General features: G+C 36.1%; 3 protein-coding genes across 5 annotated transcripts in view; 1 reads left to right on the top strand and 2 right to left on the bottom strand.

The window, feature by feature from the left end:
* Nucleotides 1-998, bottom strand: part of LOC124167639 — a 32784-nt gene extending 31786 nt beyond the window's left edge. The window contains exon 1 of the mRNA XM_046545618.1: nucleotides 919-998. The gene's annotated coding sequence lies outside the window, so the exon portion shown is untranslated. The remainder of the gene's footprint in view (nucleotides 1-918) is intronic.
* A 5908-nt stretch (nucleotides 999-6906) lies between these two features.
* LOC124167544 (coiled-coil domain-containing protein 43) lies at nucleotides 6907-21928 on the top strand. 3 transcript variants are annotated; one of them, XR_006866714.1, is made up of 6 exons: nucleotides 6907-7082; nucleotides 7309-7524; nucleotides 9666-9883; nucleotides 11921-11989; nucleotides 17418-17476; nucleotides 21652-21928. XR_006866714.1 is itself a non-coding variant. In XM_046545497.1 (5 exons), exons 1-5 carry the CDS (start codon nucleotides 6918-6920, stop codon nucleotides 17422-17424), a joined length of 675 nt encoding a protein of 224 aa, XP_046401453.1. In that variant the 5' UTR covers nucleotides 6907-6917; the 3' UTR covers nucleotides 17425-17849. The 3 variants fall into 3 exon arrangements, 2 of the variants coding, with proteins under 2 accessions (XP_046401453.1, XP_046401454.1); XM_046545497.1 differs by lacking the exon at nucleotides 21652-21928 and having other exon boundaries at nucleotides 17418-17849; XM_046545498.1 differs by lacking the exons at nucleotides 17418-17476; nucleotides 21652-21928 and having other exon boundaries at nucleotides 11921-13168.
* The window catches only part of LOC124167543 (carboxylesterase 4A), a 44149-nt gene continuing 38076 nt past the window's right edge, over nucleotides 21651-27723 (bottom strand). The window contains exon 12 of the mRNA XM_046545496.1: nucleotides 21651-25998. Within this exon, the coding sequence (XP_046401452.1) occupies nucleotides 25674-25998 (325 nt within the window). The 3' untranslated portion in view covers nucleotides 21651-25673. The remainder of the gene's footprint in view (nucleotides 25999-27723) is intronic.

Genomic DNA, 27723 nt, shown 5'->3' with positions numbered 1-27723 from the left:
TCAGGTAAAGTCAAATAATTTTTTCATAGCGACTATCACCTATGATATAAATTATAGTGCGTTGTGGTAATGGCCGTAGTTGTCGACGCACACCAAATCCTAAGTCTACCACTATTATTTGACCGAGCTGGTCTTCACCAACCGTTGCACAATTATACACAAAATATAGTCTTCGAAAAAGCTACTTTCGCCGCGCGAAAACTCCACTACGACAACTGCGATCCTCTGTGCAGCGGATTGACGCTGGTATCCATGGCAACGGAACCTCGCAGTCCTGCTTGACCGATGTGCCAATCTCTCGGTTGCTTAGAAAGTTCTCTAAAGTCGTTTTCACTCTATGACTGTTTTCGCGCTAGTGATCAACGTCAAAACTGTTTCATGTAAACACCCCAACTTGCGTTAAGACGTTTTCTGGGTCTGGTATTTGGAGGTTATCGTTCGTTCAAATCATTTTCGCCCTTTGAGAAGGCTAGAGAAGGAAGGGTGGAGAGAAACCCGGCGCAAGCCTGCTATCAATGGAAGGCGCCAAGGAGACCAACGCTTAATGCCCGATGCGTAGGACGGATTAATGTTCTTGAGGTATGCTCCGCGAAGCACACACGCAGGGATCGAACAGTCTCTGGAAAGTCAACCACTGCAGGGATTTGAACCCAGGCCGACAGAATAGGACGTCAATATTCCACACGCAAATTGATAGTTTATTCCGGTTATTACCGGCGGTCGGTACCATAATATTTTCCCCGAATCTCACAATATCCTCTATTACCGTGCGACTGTTTAGTACAGTTCGTTCACTCATTTACGAGGCACTTTTTTCGAGTAGACACGGTTTGACTATCACCGCAACACGATGAAAATCTCATTTTCAATCAGCTTTCATTCATCAAAAGGAAGTTAGGGAATGATTACCGCACGTACCTGTGCACTCGCTTACTTCCAGAGCGGCTGGCGCAACAAGTCCGTGGGAGCGGAGATCCAGCGATGGACTGCGATTATGAAGCCGCTTTCAATGTCATCGCGGCCATGGCATTGAAGAAGGAGGGGAAGTTACTCACGCGGCAGCGGTGGCTATTAACCTCCCCAACTCCGACTTTCATTTTTTCCCCTACGGCAGCCTCCCATTTGAAATTGCGGAGGTGTGAGAAATCTTCCAACGTTGCCGACAGGAGGAGATATCGGTGAAAACTAAGCGGGAGTCTTAAAAAATATTTTCTTTGAAGAGGCCGTATCGCTTCTTCTCGACCGATCTTTTGTTCTCGACGAATACCGGAATACGAATTACTTGGTCTTAAATTAAGCTATCATCTTAAAAATTCTTAGAAAATGTACAGTAGAACATTGCCCACATCAAGGGCATATCCAGGATCTAAACTAGGGGGCAAGCCACGGTTTTTCAAGTTGTAGGTAAGATTTAAGCGTGGAAAAGGTGAATGAAATCAACGTTTTAAGGAAACTGTAACAGGTCTTTATTAGTTTTTAAAATAATTTGCGTGAAAAAATATTATTTTCCCTAAGGAAATTTGCGACTTTTGCTTTTAGGGGGGGGGGGGCAGCTGCCCCCTCCTGACCCTTGCTGTGTACACTCATGCTCACATTCCTATAGCTTAAATCTTTTAAAAAAATACATCAGCGTTTTCTTATAAGTAAAATATTATTTTACTGATGCACGGAAAAATGTTGTAGAAGGCCTTCTCTATAGGCGTTTAAAATTTAAACGTGATAACTTATTAAAATTAATGGTTGACTGCGTAACTTTGTGTTATGTAGCAACAAGCATGGTGAAAAATTCACATATACATCTACGAGGTACCGTACAAGCCCCCACCAGGGTGTTTGGCAAGGGGTGACTCCACACCAGGCATGTAGCACTCATTCTAGCCAGAATCAGAAACGTGTTTGCTCACCATACACAGGCCAAGAAATTAAGTTTAAAAGTGTGGGATATTTCCAGTAAATTTATTGTCATTCAAGAAATCAAGTCTTAAACGAGTAATTATTCAGGAAATAGGGAAAATAATGGTGGATTGATAAGTAAGCAATTTTTCACTGCGGTGTTAGTTTTATTAACAACGAATTTTTACGTTTATTCTAGACTTGAAACACTCGGATTCCACGACGACGACATCCCAACAGGAGGGAGGAAACTTGGAGGGATTAAAGTTTATTTAACGCAGAAGTATACCTGGAAATGTATTACACTATAATCTTTTTCAAGTATCTTTGCGGCTGGCCCAGTTGTGCAAGCTCGGAATGCTTCGAGCGGCATCACCGCAGGAGGTTGGTACTACGACACTAGAGACTCCAGGGATGTGGGATAGGGAGAGAGAGACGCTGGCATCGCCATGTTTTTTTCAATAGACTTTGTCAGTGAATAGATATGAAAGACCGACGAAAATCCTCTTCTCACTAAGGTAGTTTACTTAATCAAAGAAAACGAAAGGCATAGATTGCGATTCGTAACCCACCATTAGTGTAATCATATTATACTAATTATTTGGTTTTAAAAATCCCAGTTTGACGAATGTTAATGGTCTGCAATTTTAACCACATTTGAAAAATGCAAGATTGGTGCCCATGCGATGCCTCTCCACGTGATATCACTGGGACCTAGATGCTATACGAGTAGTCAGGAGTTTTACAACGTCTGAGATTACCAATGCATGCATGTGGCACAGAGCTCAGAGAAACATTTCTTAATAATCACCTATTAAAATTGCCTGTGGTCGAAAAGTTTCCTTCGTTCGATAGGGTATTAATAATCCTTATTTAAACCAAACGCTACCTGCTAGCAGCTTGCATCGTAGCGGCGATCATAGCCTCACACGGCGGCAGCCGGAACCAGAATGACGTCGCGCGGGCTTTTCTCAGCAGCCCTTAGTCGTCTTGGTCGTCTTAGTCGTCGCTACTTAGCCGTCGCGTTTTCGCACGCTTGAAATTTTTCACTTTACATTAAATCCAGAAAAATAGATATTGTCATTTAAAAATCTAAAAGCTTGAAATACGTACTCCGGGAGTAATAATCTTTCGATTTAGGCAATAAAAAATAATAGGAAACCACCCTAATGGCAACACAGCTTACTGACTCACTAGGCGAATACCGCAGAGGTCTGAAATCGAATGAATTTCCCGGAGGCTGCGCTTTCCGTATCGTATTTTGGTCGGTTTGCAGGCAGTCATGTGCTCTCACTCCAGTAATGTCATGGCAATATTAGCAGTGCCGGAACCCACTTTTCTTTACTTTTTTTAAAGTGAAATATTACTCTGTGTGTTTTTGTATTACAAGTCATTATTTAAGTTTTATTACAAATTTTTTGTCTTGGTTACGAATGTATTATATTAGCAATTTTAGAGGCAACAAAATATACAAAAGTGTTATTTGACTATTATGTCTTTTGTTAACCTGTGCCGGAACGGCGTTCCGGCCCCATGAAACCACTGCCTTACTCCCCAAAATACTTTGGCCTTCCTCTCAGTCTCAAAGATATTTGAAGTGAGCATCTTATCGCTCGGAAATATTTAAAAAATTTGGATAGAAGTTGTTATTCTTGAAAATGAAACCTATTCTTAACTGCTGAAACTATAGTTGTCAATAAAACTTATATCCTGGTGGAAAATTGCGAATTCCTCAAAACTTCTCACAACAGAAGAATTTCGCCCATGGGAATAACTAAAGGTCAGATTACCTCCCGGCTTAACGTTGCATTCCATTGACAAACCTCGGGGCAAGGCCAATAACAATGTTCATCCCCCCTGGAGAAGCATATTGAAAAGTCTCAAAGAGTAAAAACAATTAAAATAAAAGTCTAGCTTAGGGTCTGGATTACCAAGTTGACCTTCTTTACTAGTTGCAGTTACCCAATTTTACAATGATGATTTTCAATTTAAATTTTGTCTTCCCGGAACAACTGCAGCTCAAGGGAGGGTTTTGGGACCGCGCCCCAGCCTCCTAAGCTGTCGATTATAAATATTTTTCGTCGAAAAATATTTATAATCGACAGCTTAGGATCAGTAAAGTGTGGTTATGAATTCCTATCCTTGATTCAGGGTACTTTAGGCCTTGTATCAACGTAAATATCTTAGTAACTACATTTATTTTGAAAATTCATTGAGAGATTGCGCTCTAAGGTTCTAACAACTAAAAACGTGGAATTTGGATTAGTTTTTATTGTCTTCTAGGTTGGATAACAACTCGGAAGGCTGACTTCTCGTCGCGGATCGCGGAGAGGCTACACGGGTTTTTATACGGATTCCCTTCTTTTGTATATAGAGGAGTTCATTTGATAATGCGTTAAATTTCATGTGAAATCGCTACATTTCGTTAAGAGTCCTGAATTTCTTTCCTCCCTTCCGTTCACAACCTAATTCGTTTAGGTTTAATGCGCCAATACTGGCGGACCAGTCTACCATATGGCTGTTCTACACGGGGCATCTAATCGTAAGTTTAAAACTGCATATTTTCTTAAACTGGCCTACAATGGCGCAAGTTTGTTCTCGCATGCGTTCGAACAAATTCATCACGTTACACTGCAGAATTTCAAATGCGCTCCCGTGCGTACGTGAGCATGCACCACGAAAAACATTACTTGAACAATGACTAGGTTTACTCTCATTCATACTTATTTACCTAGGTTTATGCATCACTCATTTCACTCACATCATACATTTAAATACTCGGGTAGTTATATAATATATTTGAAACTCAGGGTAAATACCTTGGGTATACAACTGAGTATCAACCGAAATATATTATCATCTTCCCCGCAAAATCCTAAAAATATTTTTGATGATGAGTTCGAAACGTCAATTCAGAGGCTTCGATGTTACACGATGAACGGGAATCATCCCTAATCAAGGACTGAGGTATTGGAGTCCTTTTGTGCCTTTAAAAACTAGCACACTCCAATATGTAACTTCTTTTGACCTCAAAGACCCGCAAAAATTCGATACTCCTTCAAATTATTCTAGATATCCGTCCTCTTCTATCAAGCTTCTTATTACGTTCATCAACAATGCCGAGCAATTCCACGCAAATGTCATACTGACTGGTTAAATAAAAAAAAGTGGTTGGAGGCTCTGATATGGATCAAAATTTGTGCTATAAAGTCTAGACTTTCGTTATTAAGTGCTGACACCAGCATGAGTCGCGTGTGTCTCTGATAAGAGAAATTTTTTTATGTGCTCACCACAGTTTTTAGCCACATACTAAATTTAATGAGTCATCTACGCGCAAAAAACATCTGTTTCGCTAATTGATTTTTATGGCCAATGTATTAATAATTTTTTTCTATTTTGAGGTTCGTTCATTATTTTGAATGATTTTAAGGGTTTTTGCACAAATTTGTTTTGTTTATTTTGAATTAAAGAAGTTATTTCGTAAATTTTTTTGGCAGTGAATAAATTTATACCAGAAGGGAATCACAAAAGTCAGTCCGTGACATTTCTGGTCAGTCCGTGACGATGCTTTTCAAGAGGAATTACTCCTCTGTAAAATCAGTTATTGTAATGGGCTTTGCAGCATTATGAAATTTGCATTTGGTGTTCTGAGATGTATTTTACTGATACTCTGATCACTCTTTGTTTCAGAGCAAACCTTAGAGATTTTACTCTGAGCTGAAAGTTCGTTTCATTTTTGTCAGTCCGTGACAGTGAATTTTAAGTCACGTAAGTCCTGTATTTTTCAAGACAAAGTAGTGTATCAACCAAAGTTAACTTCACACCATTGTGCAGCAATTTGGAAGTTGAAAAAGTTTTGTATGTCAGTCCGTTCGCGCTACGTGTGTTATTAAAAGTTCAAAAACGCATTGTGACGGTCAGTCCGTGACGCGTGGAATCGCCCTGCCCCTTTTTCCTCTAACTACGTAATACTTTATTATTTTACCCTCATCGTTGTGCTAGTTTTGATCCTGTGTACGCCCTTGATTTGGACCATGTTTTATCACCGTCTATGGGGCCCTCTACCACCCCTGTGTTGACTTACGCCCCTTTATGTATTTTTCAGGTTTCAATTCTTCATTTTCTATATTCTACTGTTATTTTATCTAAATGGAATGGGTATTATAAGGTTTCCAGAAGGCATTCCAAAATATTTTAGTGACATCGTCCTTAAGCTACCGCAGTACCGCATGATAAGCTTTTGGTTTTCAATAATTTGGTATTAGAGTCTCAGCCATGGGTACTTCATATAATTACCTTTCGTTCAGCTTCAAGAGAATGATGATTTTCTTTCTTCCGTGAAGATGTGTCCCCCGGTTCCTATAAACAGCAAGGAGCAACAGCTGTTTTTAAAACCGATGCAACTTTAATTTCTAATCCTATCCTATGTTTAACACAGTATTTTCTTATTTTGTTAGTTAAAATGAAATTTTAATTGGCTGAAAAGAGTAGAGGAGATATATTAAAAATGTTTAGAGACTAAAAATTTAATTAATGATGTAGATCTTTTGGGGACGTTTTGCAGTTTATTGATACATTAGATGATACTAAATAAAAATATTTAAATAGTGTGTAAACTACATTTTGAGCAAACGTATACGCATGATATATGCCTAATTTTTCATTAGATGCACTCACTTGATTTCTTCGTAGATTTATTATCCGATAATATATGATGAAAACGTGGTAAATATGAAATATCTAACAGTGTCCTCATGGATCAGCTTAAAAAGACCCGGCCTTCCATTGTATTCGATTGTTAAATATTTCTTGGAGACACCTAGTAATTACGGAAGATGAAGAAGTAATAGCTGGTTTTTAATACGTGCACTGGAATATTTATCATATTAATAATGCGAATTATTCGAATCTCGTTTTTGGAAATATTTTCATGATTTTCAAACGACCCTCCATTTGAGAAGTAATACAGCGCTTCCGTTTTTATTGGATAACAGATTTCGCGCTTCATTTGTTGATAATTCACCATGGCCGACAGTGAGGAAGATTTCGAGTGCTGGCTTAATAGTAAACTTCGTGCTTTAAATACAGATGAAGGAGTCTTTGGGACTTATATAAAAGGGATTCTTGAAGGAGAAGAAACGTTAGATGACAAAACCGAAGCTTTGGAAGGAATACTATCAGAAATAACTGTAAGCTAACGTCTATGGAATGACCGCATGGATGAAAGCTATGATGTCTCGTTCAAACCTTTACCTTTCGTACAAGATTTATTTGCCCTTATTTTTTTATTAATTACATAGGTTGCTGAGTTATGATGCTCTTGAGAACTGTAATTTTAAGGAGACTGAAGGAATAAACGTAGTTGTTTAAAAGTGTTTCTGTTACTGATTTTGATGTAAACATTGTAAATCGCAGGAAGAAGACATCCCCAAACACTGTCGTGAAATATTAGAAAGATGGCAGAAAATATCACAAGCCTTGAACAGCAACAACAAGTCGCAACCAGAAGAAGATGTGGAGGTAAAACTAGTCAGACTTCTGGAGTCACAGTCCCTTCCTACAGTGGCTCCCAAAAGCTACACAGAGGAAGAACGCAAAATACGAGAGGCGATTTTGGCTCAGTACAGTCAGGTATGAGATCATATTGCGTTTTTCAAGAGTGTGACGATGAATGTTCTGTTTTATGTAGAATATACGTGATAACTTATTAACATTTCCCCTTTATCATTACCGTTCATTACCAGCAATTCGAGTGTTTTTATTTGAGTTGCATATTGGAATCACGGATATTTGTTCATTGATATGGCGAACACATTAGGTAATCATTGATAACAGTTTTAGGACCATACTGAACGTCTGTACTCATCTGAGTAGCTCACATGAGAGGATTTTCAATGAAAATGAAGTTTTCTCTTTCGAGGGTGTCGATGTGAGTTCATTGCGCACCCGATTTAGTGTCGAGAGTATTGCCTCATCCGTGTTTTGTACGTCACTAATATTATGTAATTTATATTGCTTCAATTAAGTCTCATATGAGCCTGCCTTTGTGATAGTTACAATAAGATATAATGGACAGTTAATTGCCATTGTTGTTATTGAATGGAAGAGATCGCATTTCATAAATTTAAATAGTTTTTGTAAGGTATATGTATACTTGGGGCTGCAAATGTATACAAAACTGCACAAGCTCTTCAGTTTACTAATGCGATAAACATTCTGTAGTATAGTAATGCTTCAATTTCAATTGTAAGAGTTTTGATTATTTGTCTTAAATTAGAGGTAAGCCCCACAGATATTTGAAATAGATTGATAATTCTCTCATGATAATTTTGTCAGCAATTTTTATTTGTTTCTACTTCATGCTTTCTCTGTACTTATGGTTCCAATTCTGTATAATGCTTATTTTGAGTTTGAGAAGTGGAGTTAAGGATGGATAGGGAAAAGCGGTAAAGGAGAATGATTGGTGATTACAAGGGGGACTGGCTGCAGAAGTAGTGGGTGGTTAATCCAATGAACAGTTAATCAAGCGATGAAAAATCAAGATGCTACTGTACCTTGATTTTTCTTCTTCATAGTTATTTCCAATATGATTTTTTTCTATTTATTATGCAATTATAATTATTTTATTATTAGTAAAAGAAATTATAATTATTAAAATTTATTTTTATTATGCATATATTATTTTATTAACTTATTGCTTTGTAAATGTACTGTTAACCATTGTAATGGATATGGTGGGTTTTATAATTTAATGACCCTGCTATTGATTGCGTAGGACATAGAATGGGGACTTAGAATGAGGCTTAGTTTCTTTTTGCATTGTGTTTGAATGGTTCGAAACTCATCGAAAATGTCATGTATTGAGTAATCAGAGAGAGTTTCAAAGTCAGGGGAAGTGATGATTTTTATCTGGAAAATGTCATAAAATTTGAATTCAGAAATATCTTGGCAACCCTGTTATGTTAACTCACCCTAAAGTCACTCAAAGGGAGTTTCTTTTACAGTCTAGGAGGCTCTCCTTGTGTTAATTTGGTAATTAATAAGTTTATATGCTGCTATGGGATTGTCATACTTCCTCTACTACTGTTAGGTTGTCAAAAGCCATATAAATGTTAAGAAAACTGAAAATACTTATTCGCACTGGCTATTTTTGTACAGTTTACTTAGCCAGTTTTTATTGCTACCTAAATTACGCTTTGAAGTTTGGGGTCATCTTCCTCCGCAAAAGAGATATTTATTTTACATAAAGAGCCGTTAGGATTGTTACTAATTCAATTGCAAAGGAAAATTGTAAACCATTATTTAAGCAGTTAGGGATAATGACATCGTACAGTCAATATATACTATTTTAGTGTCTAATTAATGTGAAAGTGAGCCTTGACCACCAGAACACTGGTGCTGAGGCCCACCATCGTAATTCAAGGTTTAAAAATAATTTGATACGATCTTAACAAAAACAAATCCTTTTGACGATGCTAAACTTTGCCTTTTTAACCTCTTACCCCAAGAGGCCAGAGATTGGAAATTACCAAAGTTTAAAAATGCTCTTCACTCATGTATATTTAGTCAAGAATTCTATTCATTAAATGAAGTTTTGGAGAGCAATATTGAATTGTATTTTTTAGATTTAGTATTTATTGACGTAGACAATTACTCTTGTGTCATGCTTAGTGTTGAATAAAGTGTTATTATTTTTATAACATGTATTTTAATGTGTTTGTGATATAGCTTTAACATACTGCATTATTTATGAAGGATATTCCTTGTTCCAGATGTCTGACAATGAAGAGGATGAGGGTACAGAGAAGACTGATGGTGGCGGTGGTGTTTCGTCCAGTGGCACAAGTGCATCGGGTGGGGTGGTCAGTGGGGGAAGTGTTGGCTTGACCAGAAATACCAATGCTGAAGAAGTTCACAAGGCAGAAAGGGAGAAGAGGGAGAGAGCAAAGCTGGAGAGTCAAAAGAAGAAGGAAAAGGACAAGGAGGATAGGTGAGAGGAGTTTGAAGTTTCCTTTGTGCACACGTCTTAAAAAACCATTGCACAAACCTTGCAAACTTGCTTAAAAAAACTCGTTTAAAACTCTCTTGTCACGAATTTTAGGGGACCATCGTTCTATTTTGTTATAAACAGAATTTCATTTCATCCATTTTAAAGGATTTTGCCGTATAAATCACAGGGTTGCCGGCTAATATTCTGTAAATTGTCTTTATTTAAACAACTGATCCATAAAATTTAACCACTATCCCACTCTTTCCTCCAAATGGCTGTTAAGGAAGGGATTTTAAGATCAACGTTATTTTATTATCAACGTAAGATAATTTAGAACAATTGTGGTGATGGCCACATGTAAGAACAACTAATGATAAGGTGGAGTACAGTGAATAAGCCATGATGGCCGTAATTTCTGTATAAAAGAGGAAATAATTCCTTAAGGGACCAAAGGATAGTTTGTAATAGCGGGGAATTCGTTCGTTCAGAACTTGTTCTATGCGGGTTAATCAACATTGTAGATCATAGGAAAGTTGAAGAGACCAGGACCTCACCTTGTTATTGGCAGGATTTCGTTACATGCGTGATCGTTATATGCCAGTTTTACTGTACCTCTTTTCCCCCTTACACTGCCAAAATTCCCTTTCTTCGCTTTAGTTGCAACAGTTTGCATATTTTATGAAGCTTTTTATTCATTTTTTATGGTCTGTTTAGAATAAGATTTTTTCTCCACTAGTACAATTTTTTCAACAAAATGCAGATCACAGTCTTTTCATTCAGGAGTTACTATCATGCATGTTGTTCATTTGAATACATATATTCCAAGTTTAACAGGAACACATTATTATCTGTCATAGAGTAGAAAACCTTATAAATTATTATTCAGATGGAAAATCACCATCATTAAATGTTAATGAAGTGTTTGTACTCACAATTCATTCAGAGTATTAGAGATAAATGATAGAATTTGTTCCCATTAAAGCTTTTTATTTCAAAATGAAGAGAATGACCTTCTACCTATCACCAGTTTGTTTATGGTTAGCATTTACGGATTATAAGGTTTCTCTGAATTCTTGGTCATGAAGGGTTTCTGAATTTTTGAATTAGAAAGGTCTCCCGGATTGTTCAATTCTTGTGACCACTTAATTCACCAGGGCTCATACTCTACATTGCTACTCCCAAGGTCTTGTCTCTCATTTCATTTGAACATGTCTTGTTCTTTCTTATATCATGTTCTTTACATACGAGCAGATGACTATTAAATTTTATAATAATAATGACAAATATCTTTCATTGGGCATGATTGTGACTACACATTCTCTTCTTCCACCTTGCCCATAGTCTTCAATCTGTTAGATTATGTTACATTAATTTATAATTGATTGCAAATTTAAGCACTATAGAGCATAGAAGTTGCTATGAATACATACGTGTTGCATGTAACATGTTTACTAAAATATGCAATACATTATCATTTTCCTGTGTGGCACACTTGAAATAAATCTGATCCTGAGGCGGGGTCCCCTTATTTGTTTTTGGCATTTTTAAAGGCTCCTATTGTCTTATTCTTTCTGAGATTATACGTCCGAACTTACCTAAGTTATGCTATGAAATCATTTTTCTTCTGGGAGTAAAGCTTAAAGCTGTTTCTATAGCTTCTTCTCGATGGTTCTGATCCCTGAGATTTATCGCTGAGTAATTGATTGGCTGTTATATCACTTGTAGTTACTACGATGGAGCTAATTATAATTTTTTGGAACGTTGTGCATGATTTTTTATAAATTTATATAATGGATCTCTTTTGTTGTTTTGTCTGGTTGGTTTATCACTCACAATAAGTTAGTGAATTGATATCATGGTTTTATATTTTCTATTTATTCTATGTTTATTTTTACTCTATGATGTTTGTACAGTAAATCGTTTTGTTCTGAAAGGACGTAAGTCCTAAAGCAATAAATATCTTCCTAAATCTAAAGTTTTGTTTGGATGGCCAATGGAATGATAATTTACAAATTGATTTTCATTTTTGTCGTACAGAGAGAAACAAAAACAGCTGCAGCAAGAGAAGAAAGAAAAGCGCAAGACGCAGAAAGGCGAGAGGAGAAGGTAGCTGACCCTCCTTCCCAGTTCTGTCCCCAATGCAGATCCTTCTATTGTCTCCTCAATCCCTTCCTGTGCTAGCAAGGAAGGCCAAGTTGGCCTTGTAAGATGGGCAGCTGTTTGCTGTGCTTCGGCCCCCTTCACCTCTGTACCCTTATCTGTCACCTCCTTCAAGTCCTTAACTTGCAACATAATCTCTTCCTCGCATTCTCTTGGTGTGCATTTAATTTATTTACCATACCTGGGGTCATGGTTGGCCAAGAAGAGACATGCACTATGTGAATCGTGTTTGCTTCCATTGTGGTCATGGTCTCTCTTAAATTGCCGTTCATACCAATTTTCATTGTCATTTCTCAAAGAAATGTGCATGTTTCTGGTATTAAGACTTTTATCCTCTAATTCAATGGTGTCATCGTTAAACTTTGGTGTTAGATGACCGTTACCTTTCAGTCTCAATCACTGTTAATCAGTAGAGACTTCTGTGTCCCATTTAATGTCTGTGTTAGTTACCTAATCGACATGGAAATTGAATGGTAAATGGTGCACTTCAAATGTTGTCCTAATGTGTAGGTGATGGATGGATTGATACTGAAATAGAACTCAAGTTGCTAATCTTGAGTTAGTGCATGATTCCAGATTTTAATTTTGTCTCTGTTGAGTGTTTGCTGTGAAATAATCTAATATTATTTAAGGTGTCAATATCTCCTGAAAAACTTGTATAGACTCTATTGTAATTGAAAGAAGAATTCAACTTGCACAGGACAAAGCTATATTTGAGTGTTTTTTCTGGAAAAGTTATTGGTTGTAGTGTATATTTCTAAGTAGAAAAATCTTTTTAATGGAGGTAATATTGATGATTGTATTATAAAAGTGTTTTCTCCAATGATATTCTAACATTTGACCTTTTTGTAAGGAATCTTGGCTTTGATGTAACGACTTGCTGTTTCCAATGACTGATAGTGTGAAAATTACTGGTGAAACTCATCCTTGGAGTTTTATACATGGTTTTATGTAAAATCCTCCTACTTGAATGAAAATATTTTTCAGTTGACAGTTGGTGATGAAAAAGTGAAATGGCAGCCATCGATTACGCTTAATGAATTGAATTTCTTTTGTGTCATTGGAGGTTTGTGGACTCTTGATGATGTTTTTAGAATCACTCCTAATAATAAGCATCTGCCAGTATTTCTGGATGTTTTATTTTATTCAGTTTTGCCTGATTTTCATACAAAATAATCAGCTTTGCAAGTGTATTTTACATTACTGTACTGAATGTAAGGTGTGCTGGTTGAAATGAAGTCAAAGAAGTTCTCATAATTGCTGATACATATACATTCTTGCTCCTTGATGGCTCAAGATACGTATTAGTTTTTGTTGGCGAATTTTAATTTATCATATGTTTGCTTGGTTTGATGTTTGTTGTCATTTTTCTATCAGGATGATTTTGCTTTGCTCAATTGACTAAATGTAATCTCAAGTTCTTCAAGGATTGCAGTAATTTAGTTTACAAATCATATTGTGGGCAATCATTTAGTTAGCTCCAATGCAAAGTATTATTTGTTGTCAGACCCTAAACCAAACTTTCCTCTCTATTTGATCTATACATTTGTATTTATCATGGAAGCGAATTGATAAACTGTTATGTCTTCTGGAATTACTTAAGAAAGGGCTGAACACTGATCATGTTACTTTATAAGCAGGACAATTCCATTTGTGACGGAATTACCTTTAGAGTAAACTAATCAATAGGATATTTTGATAAAATTGTAACATGCAAAAAAATTGCAAAACTTCTAACCGTGCATGATCAAAAATATTTTATGAAGGGCTGAAATACTCCACAGTTACCTCTTAACGATTACAGTTTTGCCAGAGGTACAGCTGGTCTAGTCAGGTAATGTGTGTACCCTCATACTTGCTAGTGCCATCCTTTCAAAATTTCTAAATGATGGCGGAATGGTGAAAATCCTTGACTCTTGACATTATAAGGAATGTCTTGTAGGTGCTTAAGCCCCTTTTTTTCTCCAATAGTTTTTTTTTGTTTGCGCTTGTAACGAGAAGCATGGGGATAATTCAATGGAAAGTCATTTGTTGGATTAATCAAATAGTCAATCTTGTTATTTCAACATCGCCTTGCAATCTGAGAATGCTTAAACTAGTTCTGTCTATTTCATCTAAGTGAGATTTATTACCCTTTTCCATGCATAGTTCATTTATTCTCAATTCCATTTGTTATTTCTGCTTATATTCTCTTCATAATCATCAAGGCACAGCATGAAACAAGTGAATTTGTATGCAGTCATGCACATGAGTACAAAGCTATATGCAACAATAGATGAAGTTCGCTGTTAAAAAAATATTTGGCTTAGCTGGGGTTTGAAACGGATAGGCAATCGAGAGATCTGGGTTCGAATCCCACCCTAGCCAAATATTTTTTCTTGGCGAACTTCATCCATTGGTGTATATGTATATCACAATAATTAATTTTATCAAGCATTTTTTATTTCAATTTGTATCTGGAAAACAAACAATTTTCTAACAAATATTATTTTTAAATAAAATTTAAAGGCTGAATATGAGGCAGGTGATTAATGATCTTGTCATAATAATTTTTATAACATGTCCTTTGTGAAAATGGTATGTGGTTCGCTAGCATCATGGAAAAGATGGCAAAATTCTGTGCTACTGAAAGCAAACTTTTGATTTATATTCTTAAAATTCTTGAAGTATATCCTATTTAGATCTTGATTTTTTATGCAGTACTATTAAATCATGTGTTTGGCCTTTTATAAATCATAAAAAAGTTATCTCTACAATTCTCTTTCTCCATTCATGTATAGATATTCAATTTGAACTCAAGTTAGCTTTTTTTTGGCACTCAAGGGTAAATTATAAGACATCCTGCATGTTTTGTGAGATTTTTAAGTGAAATTGTGAGGAGTTAATATCTGGGAGGAAAGAAGAATTTGTATTAATTTAGGTTGATTAGTGTTTGTGTTGGAAGTACCCTTGAACTGTATCATAGTGGATATTCTGAAATTCTTACCTACTGGATAATTATAGGTGTTTTCCTAGGTCAGGGCCCAAGTTATGAATTCTTTACGTATTTTCTTACGGATTAATTCTTAAATGATTTTTCAAATTTATGAGTGATAAGTGAATAGAAATGCTTGATTAGGCCAATTACAGTTCAGGTACTCTTCACGTAACACTTAAAATCTGCCTCTTTTGACAGTATTTTATTCCATTTGTTTGGATACTGATTTTATGGAAAAATTAAATCAAGAGACCTGGCATTATAATGAGCAGTGTCTATCAGATGTAAACTAGACACTCTGCACTGTTGGATCTTGCCGAAATTTCTACTGGTGCTTATTCTGAAGTAGGGAAAAGGTTTACCATATAGCATGTTAAAGCTTGGGTGTCCAAAGATGTCATATGTAATCTCATCCATGAATTTTCTATCTTCGTGCAATTGATTACCCGTTTATCCTTGTTATGCCCTTATTATTCATGTAGCATTTTTTTCACCCAAGTATTCAAAATCATTTTATACAAATTACTGTCACTCATAATCAGCTTTTTCATTGGAGGAAAAGACATGTGGTCTCTACATTCAAACTCCTTAATAGAATTGTCCTTAGACATATGCAAAATGTTTCATACCTGCTGATTTGATATTAGTTATGTATCTTGCCTTAATATCATAAATTCTGTTCTGGTAACTTTGTGTCATTGTTGTAGCATCTTGTATTGGTTATATTTGAAAATATTTCATTCCCTCACTCAAGGGATTTTCGTGAGAAATATGTCATCAGTCTCATGTTTAGACTTACTTGTATAGTATACACGTAGCTCTCACACTATTGAATGGTAAATATATTATACACTCATCATATTTTTAAAGCTTACGTGGTGTACCCTGAACTCCAGTGATCTGATTTGATTTTTATAATGGAGGCCGTGAATGCAAGAATTCATTAACATTGATTTTAATTGATGATTTGTTTGCTTGCATTATTGTCCAGAATGTGGAATCAAAAATCCTGTTGCATCAGTCGCAATGTTTAACAACATAATATGATGCTCTTCATAAAATTTGTAACCTTTCTTTTTATAATAATTCTTTTATTGATTGAACAGTCACGAATTTAAGTGCATTTTAGCAATTACTGGTGTTCTTCTTTTAGTCTTCAATGATGTCTTATTTTATTGAGTTCAAGGGAAAACTGATTTTAACTCATCAAGTGGGATGTGACCATGCATGGTGTAATCTACCTTGGACCGATTAATTTGCCCTTATAATGTAGCCAAATTGTAATATCAGCTTATTCGAATTCCCTATGGTCTTTAGAAGTCTTAACAAAACAAGGTTAAAGTGATTACAAATATTTTATCAAATTTTGCAACTGATCAAACACTTACTAAATGCTGAATCAATTGTGAGACCAATCACACTCCTGCTATAGAGCTGAATAATTTAATATGAAGATTTCTCCTGAAGCATATGGTTCCTAATTTAAATCCTTGAAGCCATAGCAATTGAGCACATTTTTCTTGCTGAAAATAAATCTGCATTATAGATTTTCTCTTTCATGGATGGACAAAATGTGTCATTTATTCTTGTCAAAGATTGAGTTCTTATGTATCCCGTGGGTAAAATACAATGATAATCTTTGGTTGCCTATGTATTTATGTACCTGCACAATTGATTTGAGCTTCTTAGTTAGCTGCTAGATGTTTAATTTCACAAGAGTCATACATGATGAAGAGGTATTGTAGAATTTATTTCAAGTTTTGCTTGATTTTTTTCCCTTACTTTTGAAAATTGTGTAGCGTTGTGGGATGATTTTGCGTGTAGTTGTAGATAAACTTAGATAACAAAAACATAGATAAGTCACCTGCTGACTTTAAATCGTTGTGAAATATGTTGTTTGTGCCAAAGAATAAACCCTAATGTCCCCTGAGGTTATAAGTATGGTGTTAAGTATAGGTACTTGAGAAAATAGTCATCTATACCAATCATGTACTTTTCAATGATAACCAGATTAATCTCTATGTAAAAAGTTCATTATTCTCATATTTTCAATCGTGAATGAACTTCCATGAAGAGGTGTTTCTTTGAAGTTAACTGTGGATTACCTTTTTAATATTCTGAAAGCATATTTCTCTATTAGTATTTTAATAATTGTGTGATAGATTTTACAATGTAATTTTTGGTGTAGCCAATAGTGAAATTTCTTTGAGTAGAATTTATTAAATATTCACAATTCATAAAGATTGTTGTTAGTGGAGCAATAGGCTTTGTGAGTTTGGTGTATAGTGTAATATGAAGTTTCTATGATGATGTGAATACATTTTTTTTTTTTTTGAAAGTGGATTTGGAAATTTTTGCAAGAGGCTATAGAATTTTGATTTTTTTTCTTTTCCATAGAATGTGAGATTATACCCGAGCTCTCTTGTTCCTAGAGCGAGGAAATTTTTTTAATTTTGGTGAGTCACTTGATATTTTGATTTTTTTTTTTAGTATGCTATTCAAAGTACTTCTTTGTACCTATATAATCACAGCTTTAATCCTTTGATTATTTTAGCATTTTAAGTGGTATTTCCATAACATTTTGTTAGCATTGCAGTATTTGTGGAGCTTATGCTCTCTGAATAAGTCATTTGTGTGTTTATGCTGTCCTGAATTTCACAAGTATGCATGCAAAACAGTTTTCTTGGAATAAGCTTGGTGAAAATTTTCTTAACAAGTTGTGATATTCTAACATCAAGAATCTAGTGCATATTCATATGATGTCTTTATTTTTGTTATGTTTTTATATAAGTCAGCACGAAATAATAAATTTTTTGTTTTGAAATTTAACTCCTGTCTTTTTGTGAATACCTAACTGTTACGTGTGTTAGCTAATGCCTTGATCAGGTACTATGTATTTACATTACAGAATCCTATGTTCACAATGATTTCATCTCAGAATTGTGGTACGTCATTCATATTAGAGCATTTTGTTAAAACTGAAAAAATTTAACTGAGCATGGGTGGAAATTCATGTCTAGTAGTTTTCATCTTTTGGTCGGAAGAAAAGTACAGCTTTATATGAAATATTGTTTAATATTGATAATATTACTTGTTGGTGAAGTGGGCAGATCTAATGTTGTAGGTTTCCCGCAAGAAGGGCTATCTTCGTTATCCAGCATGGAAGGTAGTTGTGAAAATTAGAGAAGTGTTTAAATGATTGAAATTTCCCCACAAGTTGTATTGCCTTGACTGAAGGAATGGGCTGGTGTCACAATTTTTCTGTTTACTTTTCATTATAAAACCTTTTCTGCATATCTCAATGCATTGAATGAAAATTGAGTAAATTTTCATATTTTGCCAGCATAACTCTAAACGTTTTACTTAACGAAGTATTACCACTTTGCATGAAATAATTAATTTCTGTACAATGTTTTATTTTCTCAGGTAATAATAGGCTTGAAATTTAGCTTTCAAATTATGAAACTGACTCATTGTGTTCCAAAAGTGATTGCATTGCAGTTGTATTTTTCTCTATTTAGGTATATTTGCCTCAGAAATATTACCTAGAGCTTTGGGTTAGAAAAGGGTGGTTTACTATTATTTTTTTATTTCCTAAATCAAAAGATTATTACTCCTGGAGTATGTATTTCACGCTTTTAGATTTTTAAAAGACGTTATATATTTTTTGCGATTAAATGAAAAGTGAAAATTTTCAAGCCCACGAAAACACAGCGGCTATGTATGAATGCTGGGGAAAGCCTGTGTGACGTCATTCTGGTTCCGGCTGCCCCTGTGTGAGGCCACCTTGGTGTGAGGCTATGAGTGCCGCTACTATTCAAGCTGCCAGCAGGTAGCAGAGTACCCAGCTAGCAGATAGCGCTTGGCTTAAATAAGGATTATTACCTAATAGCTTATCAAACGAAGGAAACTTTCCGACCTTAGGCAATTTTAATTGGTGATTATGAAGAGATGTTTCCCTGAGCTCTGTGCCTCATGCATGCATTGGTAATCTCAGACGATGTAAAATTCCTATCTACTCATATTTCATCTAGGTCCCTGTGATGTCACGTGGAGTGGTGCCAATCTAGCCTTTTTCAAATAAGGTGAAAATTGACCGTTAGCATTCGTCTAAACTGGGATTTCTAAAACCAATTAATTTGTATATTAGGAATACACTAATGGTGGGTAACGAATCACAATCAATGCCTTTCGTTTTCTTTGATGAAGGAAACAACCCTATTGACTAAGTGATATCTGGCTATAAGTTATGACTTTAACTATCTTCAGAATGCAATTTAAAAATTTTTAAATTTACTCCAAAATGTACTCGTTGATTTTCCTGTTTAAATTTACTTAGCTGAGACTTGTTAACTTTACTATACAACAGGAGATGAATCATGATCCACTCACGTACAAGGCACTTGTAAAGTAAAAGGCTGTCAGAAGACTGCCTGCTCTTGATTCAGTTTTTAGACAAGAAAGAGGATGAGGTTGAATGCACATTGCAAATTCAATTATTAGCAATTACTCAGAACATAATCCTTCTATATAAGAAGATTATGGTGGCCCAATATTTACAGTGAGCGGTGCAACAGATAGCAAATTTGCCTCTGTTACAGTATTTGTTACAGTTGTTTTTATGCTATGTTAGAAGAGTGCTTAGTGTTCCATTTTTTTGCTTAACACTCGGTGTGTGGGAGTTTGTAATTTTAGATACTTGCCCGCAGTAGCGGATGCAGAAAAAACTCAAGGGCGCAAAATATATCTTGAGTTACCTATACATACTTTCATCCTAATAAAAAAATGATCGTGTCACAAGAAAAGTTTAAGAAAGTTTTAATTAAAATCATTGTTCACATATGTAAGACAATGCCATATCTTATGATATAAAAAAGTTACAATTGTGGTTCTGCAATGTTAGGCAATACGGGTGGCCCCGCAAGAGTGCGGGCCCTCTATGCCCCCCATATGTATCTGCCACTGCCTCCCTGTGCGGAAGAGAAGCAAGAAATATTTTTCTCCTCTAGCCTGGCCAAGTGTCTTGCAAGGAGTTAGCCCATATAATAGGGAACAAACCTTCCTTCTCTCTTACCAAGGGATGGGCCTAAATTCAGTCATTTGCATAGGGGATTAAGGGTATTTTTACCACAAAAGCACTGCGTCTAGCGGGAAGGAGAAAATTCAAAATGGGCAGTACAATAGGAAATCCTGGGAGGCACCCCCTGCCATTAGGGCTAGCCCAAGAGAGTAAAGCCCCTTAGCGATCAGCGATGGTGAGGGAAAGTGCCCAAGAGCTAGATATCTGGGTAGCAATAAAAATTTTGTGAAATCACTACAGGTAGTCGAGTAATGGTCATATATTTAAAAGCGTTTTTTCTGTTGTCTGTGTGCTAAACATATAAAAACATTCCTGCATTGTAAGGGTTAAAGGCACAATAATTATACATGCAGTCCACATTTTGTTGACTTAAGTCTCGTTGGCACTATGTGGGTAATTGTAAGACCGTGGAAGTGCCTTGCATATGCCAATGTCATCTCAACCAGTTACAAAAAGACATTTTATATGTCGGCAGTGTGCACCAGATTCAATTAGGAGTGTTGCTGACACCTTACATCAACTTTTAGTAGCGATGAGATGGCTTAATAGAACCATAGGAAATAGAAATTCACTATTAAATATTTCTTATACCATAAACTTCTGTTACTTGGATTTATTTGGTAAACAAGATGGGGATCATGGTAGCAACTGGCTGTGATGACATCAGAGGAAACCAGTTCATTAAAAAAATGCAATGACTGGTATTTTTATGGTTTTTGATCTGTTGATTACTTATTGAATTATCAGGGACAAAATATGTAAGTTCCTAACCCTATTATTTATTTATTTATTTAGTCCAAAAACAGCACGAGGCCAATTACAGAGGACTACAGTAGCAGGAGAAATATTTACATAACATTAAGCAACATAACCAACAAAAACAAAAAATATTCAACAGTATTTACAAATAAATAACAAAGAATAGTCATCGGGTGGTGCGAGGAATAGGGGGAAAATTACGATAGTGATGGTGCAAGTTGGGTGAGGGATGAAAAAAAGGATCAAAATTTGAAACACATTTGGCATAGGAGTTACTGGAAGAAGGAAGTCTGAAGAGAAAAGAACGTTTAGAAACAGAAAGATGGGGGTGAAACAATGAAATAGGTCACTCGACCTCGTCGTGCGCGAAGGAACACGAAGCGGAAAAAAAGACAGAAGGTCTGATGATCTGTATTTGCCATTAATGATATTTAAAAAGAGTCTCCGGTCATTGAGGATACGGCGATCAGCTAAAGTAGAAATGCCAAGAGAGGATCTAATCTTAATGAGGGAGAAGTTACGAAAAGGCAAGTGGCGGTAGCGGACAATTGAAAGGAAAAAATTCAATGGGCGTTCCAGGAGCTTTAATTTAGGGATAAGGTCTTGGAAGTCAACTGTTTTCACTGGTTCCCTCATGCCCCTTGGGTATTAGAGAAGCGTTTATGAGATTTGCAATTTATTCAGTAAAATTCATGGTGAGAAACATTGATATGTCGGTACACCATAGCAACTTACCTCATGTAGTGGTATCATGCAAACCATACTATTTTTTCATTTCATTACTCTTTGCAGTGCCACGGGAATATCTAAAGCTATGGCAGTGTCTATGGTGAAGAAGGAGTGGTCAGCTGATAGTCACCTGATTATTGCTCGTACAGTAATTGTTCAGGGAATGGAAAAAAAATTACAGGAAGCTAACCATGATGTTTTACATTCTGTAACACTTTTGTATCCTTTTGATCTGCAATGTTTAATTCATTTTTATGTTGCTTTCCTATGTTGGGACAATAAGTTAATACCTTGCGTGGTAATATTTATTTGTTTTAATAAAATTGAATTTTATAAAATATTGTTATGTGCAATGAATTTCCTTGCCAGGACCTTCTGATCTTAGTATCAATCATCAAAGCCAATTATTTTCCAGTGTTTCTGAAGAGTTAGTGTTACCTAAAAATGCCTAGCTAATTATTTGAGGAGTAGAGGATAACTCTAGGCTTCAAAACACAAAAGCAGAATTAAATCATGAACCTTCATGTGATTCAATGATGTAAGTTTTACTATCTAGGTCAGATTACTAATTTTTATGAATGCTTTTTTTTAAATAAATAAATTGGCATTGTATCACAGTATGAAATTTAAAGTGACTGGTTTCAGTGTAGCTAATCATAATTAGGTGGCTCATATTAATACAATGGGTAGATTCTGTCCCAGGATGAGATCCATTTTGCCTCAGCCTGGGCTGGTATGGGTGACTGATTCTGATCGCAAAGTGTGCTGGAGTTGTAATTCAAGGTGAAAGAGACCAGCTTGAAGTTCCTGCATCTGCTGATCTAGTTTTGGAACTTGTTTTTCCTGATGGTGGAAGATGTCATTTGTATCTTTGCCTTCCTTTGACATGGTGTGCATCAAGGGCCACCAAATATGAGGTATGTTCACTGATAATGAAAAGCAGGACTGGCTATAAACAGATTTATTCATTAGGTATCGGTACAGCAGCTTGGTAAGTTTGTGTCTGTCCGAAGGGTGGAATATTTGCTGCTATACATATGGCAGCAAACATTCCACAGAATGCTTGTAGAATTCTGTGGGGCTCACTTGATCTTCTCGTATAAGAAGCTGATGGTCAAGTGGGCCTCCTGGCGATTGCGTAAAACTATTGATCCAATATTTGTACTGAATTACTACCAAGGAGAGATTCAGACACTAAAAAGGTGAAATAAGGTGGGAAAGGTAATCATTAGTGGTTTAGCACGGGGCGGATTCAAATTTGGCAGGGGGTCATGACCTGGGCCTGGGGAATATGGAATACCCTCTGGGAGAGAGGCATTCTCCTGTGTAAAATTAAAAAAAATTTTTTTATAGATGTTGGAGCCTAAAATTTTGTATTTATTCTTAAAAATAGATAAAATTGAACGATTTTAGACATTTAAGCTTATGAAATGAGGCCAATGAATTTGAGGCAATCAGTATGAAGGTATCCGCAGGTCCTAACTAAGATTTGGAATGGGGTTAAACTGCACGTAACTGCAATCTGGGAGGGTCCAGTGGTTGGAGGGCTAGCTTAAATGCCTCATGCAGCTCTTTGACCCCTATAATGTGTTTGTTTGCGTAGGCAGTTGTAGTGAAGCAATAATGCTGCACAGTGCTTTTTAAACCCAGTTAAAATATATGTGGACCCTTCTCTTGCTGATTTTGATTTAAGTTATCAGAAAAACCTCAGCGATCACATCTCACTAGTATACAGCTTGGCTATCAGTCCCTGACTTGTTGCTATGCATTCATTCACCATGGGTGCAAGTAGGTCTGGATCTAATGGTATGAGAATATGTACAAATTTCATAATCACTCTTGGGTTTATAGGTGATGTGGTGCTTAACCCTGAGACGCTCAAGGTACTGATATATCCACTTTTGGTTTTTTGCCTTGAAATGCTCAAGGTGGCAATAGCTCCTGTGTTTAATCCCATGTGAAAATGTTTGTCCATTATATTTCAAGTTACTTTTATACTAGAGATTATATAAATGCTTATCTTCCTGAGGAAATGGTATGACTTTGGACTTGTTTACATTGTAGTGAAAGATTATGATATGCCAATGAATTTTTCGCTAATGCATTAATGTTTTTTATTATAGGAAGTACATTAAATATGTATGTATTGTGATAAGTTTGGAGGGACTGCCTCAAGCTTATACATATTTTTCTTTGGCCCACAAACCCATTCAATTATTTTAATATCATTGACTCCATTTACTTTTGTGTTTACTGACCGCTACGTGTAGCTTTTTTGTTTATGAGTCTCAAGATCCTTATGTGGTTGATTGATACCTTTCCATCCTTCATCAAGCTTTCTATATATGTGTTGAGTGAAGCATACCGCAAAGGATATATGCATGCTAATCTGTTTCTTTGAGTCGGAGTTGGATGGATAACCTCTGGTGCAGTGGATCTGGGATATGAACAGGTAAAATTATACAGCTCTTTATATTCAAAGCGCACTATGATTTTTACTATCTACAAATGAGCAGTAAAACAATGACATTTTTGCATTGTCACATTTTAAAAATAAATGTCTACATTTTGTAGACACATTAGTGTTCCAGGTCTTATTCCTAGGCTCTAGTTCTGTCCTTTATAAATGTATTGTATCCTTGACATACCTCTTTTTGATCTAGTTTCATTTTCCAACCTTGACCAAATCTAGCCAATGAAGTTCATGTAGTGTGAGATTCCCAGGTAGGGTCATTTATAATCTTCTCCCCATGAACAATTTGGAAGGACTGAATGCATTCTTCATGGGGTTTTTTCTTTTAGAGGATATTTCTTCATTTTTAGAATCCTTCCATTTACCTCTGTATACAATTCATAATATTGAAATTCAAACTATATTTTGTAGCATTGATGTAGTGTGGAAATATTTGCCTTCAGGCAACAGAATTATATATGTATATCCAAATGCTGTCATGGTGCTTTAGCAAGAAGGGTAAAAATCTGAACAAATTGGCACTGAGACATATGAAGAACAGACGGCTGCTTTTAAAGATGCTGCTAGGAAAACAAAATATGCATCAATATTTTACTAACTCAGGACTAGGTAATCATACAAATCATCAAAATGAGAAAAATTCCACTCCACAAAAAATTAATGGAAGCCCATTGATATTAGTTAGAAGTAGAAAAATCATTAATTAATGATGAGAGGTGTCCGTTTGTGGTGGTAGGAATTTTTTGTTTTATTCTTGGTTCTTCTATTGACTCAGTACCTTCCCGTAGTTAATGTTTCATATGATTTAACATTTTATTCTATGTACATATATCTTTTGTTTTTGGGAATAACAAGGGGTTTGGGGCTGTAATGTTTTCATTGATAAAAAAAGCAGAAAATTTTTAAGCTCTTTTAAATCTTTTATTCAAAACTTGCAATTTTTTGGGGAATTTAAAGTCTGAACGCCTATAAAATGTAATTTTTTCCATATTCCCGAAATTGTGTTGTAGAATATGTAAAGTAACCTCCCACCTGTCGTTAATTTGAGAATCTTATGCAGTTTTGTTTCTTGGTAAAGTCTTGTTGCGTTAAGATTTTTGCTTTCCTTGGTACACATCGTAATAACCATATAACATTTATGCCCATGGAGGTATTTTTCTTTCAATGCTGACAAAGTTGTAGGTGCATTCTACCTTCTGTTATCGTTAGCCTCTTTGTAAGAGTATATTTTTGTTGCCTGCTATTTGGAAGAGACATAGTATTCTATGCATGCACTATAAAAATCACCCATCTTTATTGCATTCCCAATTGGTTCCATTGACCTTGCGTGAAGCCCGAGTGAAATTCATTCATGCAATTCTCCAAAGTGCAAAATCTCATAGGATTAGATGATTTCTCATTATTATGCATAGTCGGTTGACTAGGGCTTAACTCTTCAGCCTTGTCACTTTTATCAATTATCAGGTCACAAAATATTGTTCAGGGAAAAAGATGATTGGGGGAACACTTGTACAGTTTTCCTTGAAAATGGAAATGCAGATTCCTGGTATTGAATCTGAGGAACAGTGTTGAAATAAGGGATTTTGTTGCAACTCGGCAAGAATATTACATGTTAACCCAAAAATCCTGGAATACTCAATCCTCCACCTTGCCTTGGTGGGGTTCGTTGGCTCTGTTGTGTTGGTTGTGGCTGGGAGCCCCCTGCCAGGAGACCTTGTAATGGTGGTGCAAGAGGTTGAAGTAGCACAGTTGGAGAGAAGGCATCACTGCACTCCGGGCTGAGTAGCCTACTTGAAATCCCACTCCACAGTCCCATCTGGCAGAACTTAAACTGAGAACCTACCGTCGGCTTGCTTGATATAGATAGGTAGTTGTTTTGGTCACCAGTGAACGGTAACCAGGCTGACTCCTGTCCCTCAAGTTCTATTGAGGGGTTACTGTAATAGAGAAGATGTAAAGTTATCCGTTTATCAGAGAGGATCTTTGTGACTTCAAGATCAATAAACTTCTACTTGCTCCATTTTGTCAATCATCATGAAACTTCGCAAGTTAGGTGCCATGAAAACCATCTCCTTCTCCAAGGAGAGTGAAGTGGCTTGAGAACCTGCTGGCTTTAATTATGTATAATACTCTTCACTCTTAAAGATATGATACCCAGTGCTAAGGGAGATTTATGTTGTGCTTTGGATATGACAAATACCTCTCAATAGAGAGAGTATCCATAGAATCCAAGTGAGGTGACATAAAAACCGTCTTCTTCTCCAAGGAGAAGATTTTTATTGTGCATTGGATATGTTGTTTACATATCTCTCAATAGAGAGAGTATCGATGGAATACTTGGGGATGTAATTTTTTGGTTAACATGCATTATTCTCGTTGCATTTCATTTGTGGACTTAGAGAAAGCATTTGACAAACGTGGATTGGAGCACAATGCTTGGAATTCTAAAGGAAATTGGGGTTCTTTATAATGACAGAAGAATCATACACAGTTTATTCAAAAACCAAGTAGCGGTGATAAAATCAGGGCCCAGCTGTGAAGAAGCAAGAATTAGGAAAGGAGTGCAACAAGGCTGTTCATGTCACCCGTAATTTTCAACGTTTACATTGAGAAGGCCATTAATGAAATCAAAGAAAAGGCATTGGGAGTGAATATCCATGGAGAAAAAATTAGCATGCTAAGATTTGCCGATGACATAGCCGTTATAGCAGAAACAGAGAGGGCTTTGAAAAATATTCTGATTAATATGGGTAGGGTAATGGGTAGGTAGATATCAACTGAAAATAAGCACGAAGAAAACCAAGATCTTAGTATGCAGTAGAAGAGAAGAAGTCAAGACTAACATTAAAATAGGGAGGCAAAAACTGATAGAGGTGGATGGATTCCGTTATTTGGGAAGCAAGATAACTAGTGACGGGAGAAGTAAGAAAGAAATTATCAGCAGAATAGCCCAGGCGAAGAGAGCATTCCACCAAAAGAGAGACCTGCTTACAGCGGGAAACTTAAATATGGAAGTAAAGAAACAATTTATAAGAACCTACATTTGGAGTATGCTCCTATACGGAAGTGAGGCATGGACAATGACCGCAGCGGAGAAAGCAAGGATAGAGGCCTTCGAAATGTGGTGCTACAGAAGAATGATGAAAATCAAATGGATCGACCAAGTTAGTAACGAGGAAGTCCTAAGAAGAGTGGGAGAGGAGAGAAGCCTCATGAAAACCTTAACAAGAAGACGGAACAACCTTATAGGCCACATCTTGAGACATGGTGGCCTGATGAAGACAATCGTCGAGGGACAAGTGGAAGGCAAGAACGGAAAAGGAAGACCTCGAACAAAATACATGGAACAAGTGAAGAAAGATGTGAAAGAGAAGAAATACGTAGGTGTGAAAAGATTAGCTGATAGGAGAACTGAACTAATGGGGAGTCACAAAAGATATTTTGAGCTACCTATATTTTTATTGTAATAAAAACTAATCAAGTTACATGCGAGGTTGTAGAAGGTTTTACTCAAACTGATTATACATATATACAAGACCAGTGGTGCAGCGAGGGGGGGGGGGGTTTACTTAAGTAGATAGATATATACAATAGTGTAAGGATGAATAAAATATCCCTCAGAAAGCCGTAAATCTCACCATTTTGAACCATTTATTTTAAAA

The sequence above is a fragment of the Ischnura elegans genome, chromosome 11 (assembly GCF_921293095.1).
Source record: "Ischnura elegans chromosome 11, ioIscEleg1.1, whole genome shotgun sequence".
Lineage (NCBI taxonomy): Eukaryota > Metazoa > Arthropoda > Insecta > Odonata > Coenagrionidae > Ischnura > Ischnura elegans.
Note: the sequence above shows the minus strand (reverse complement) of the source record. Positions and strands in the feature narration are given on the sequence as shown.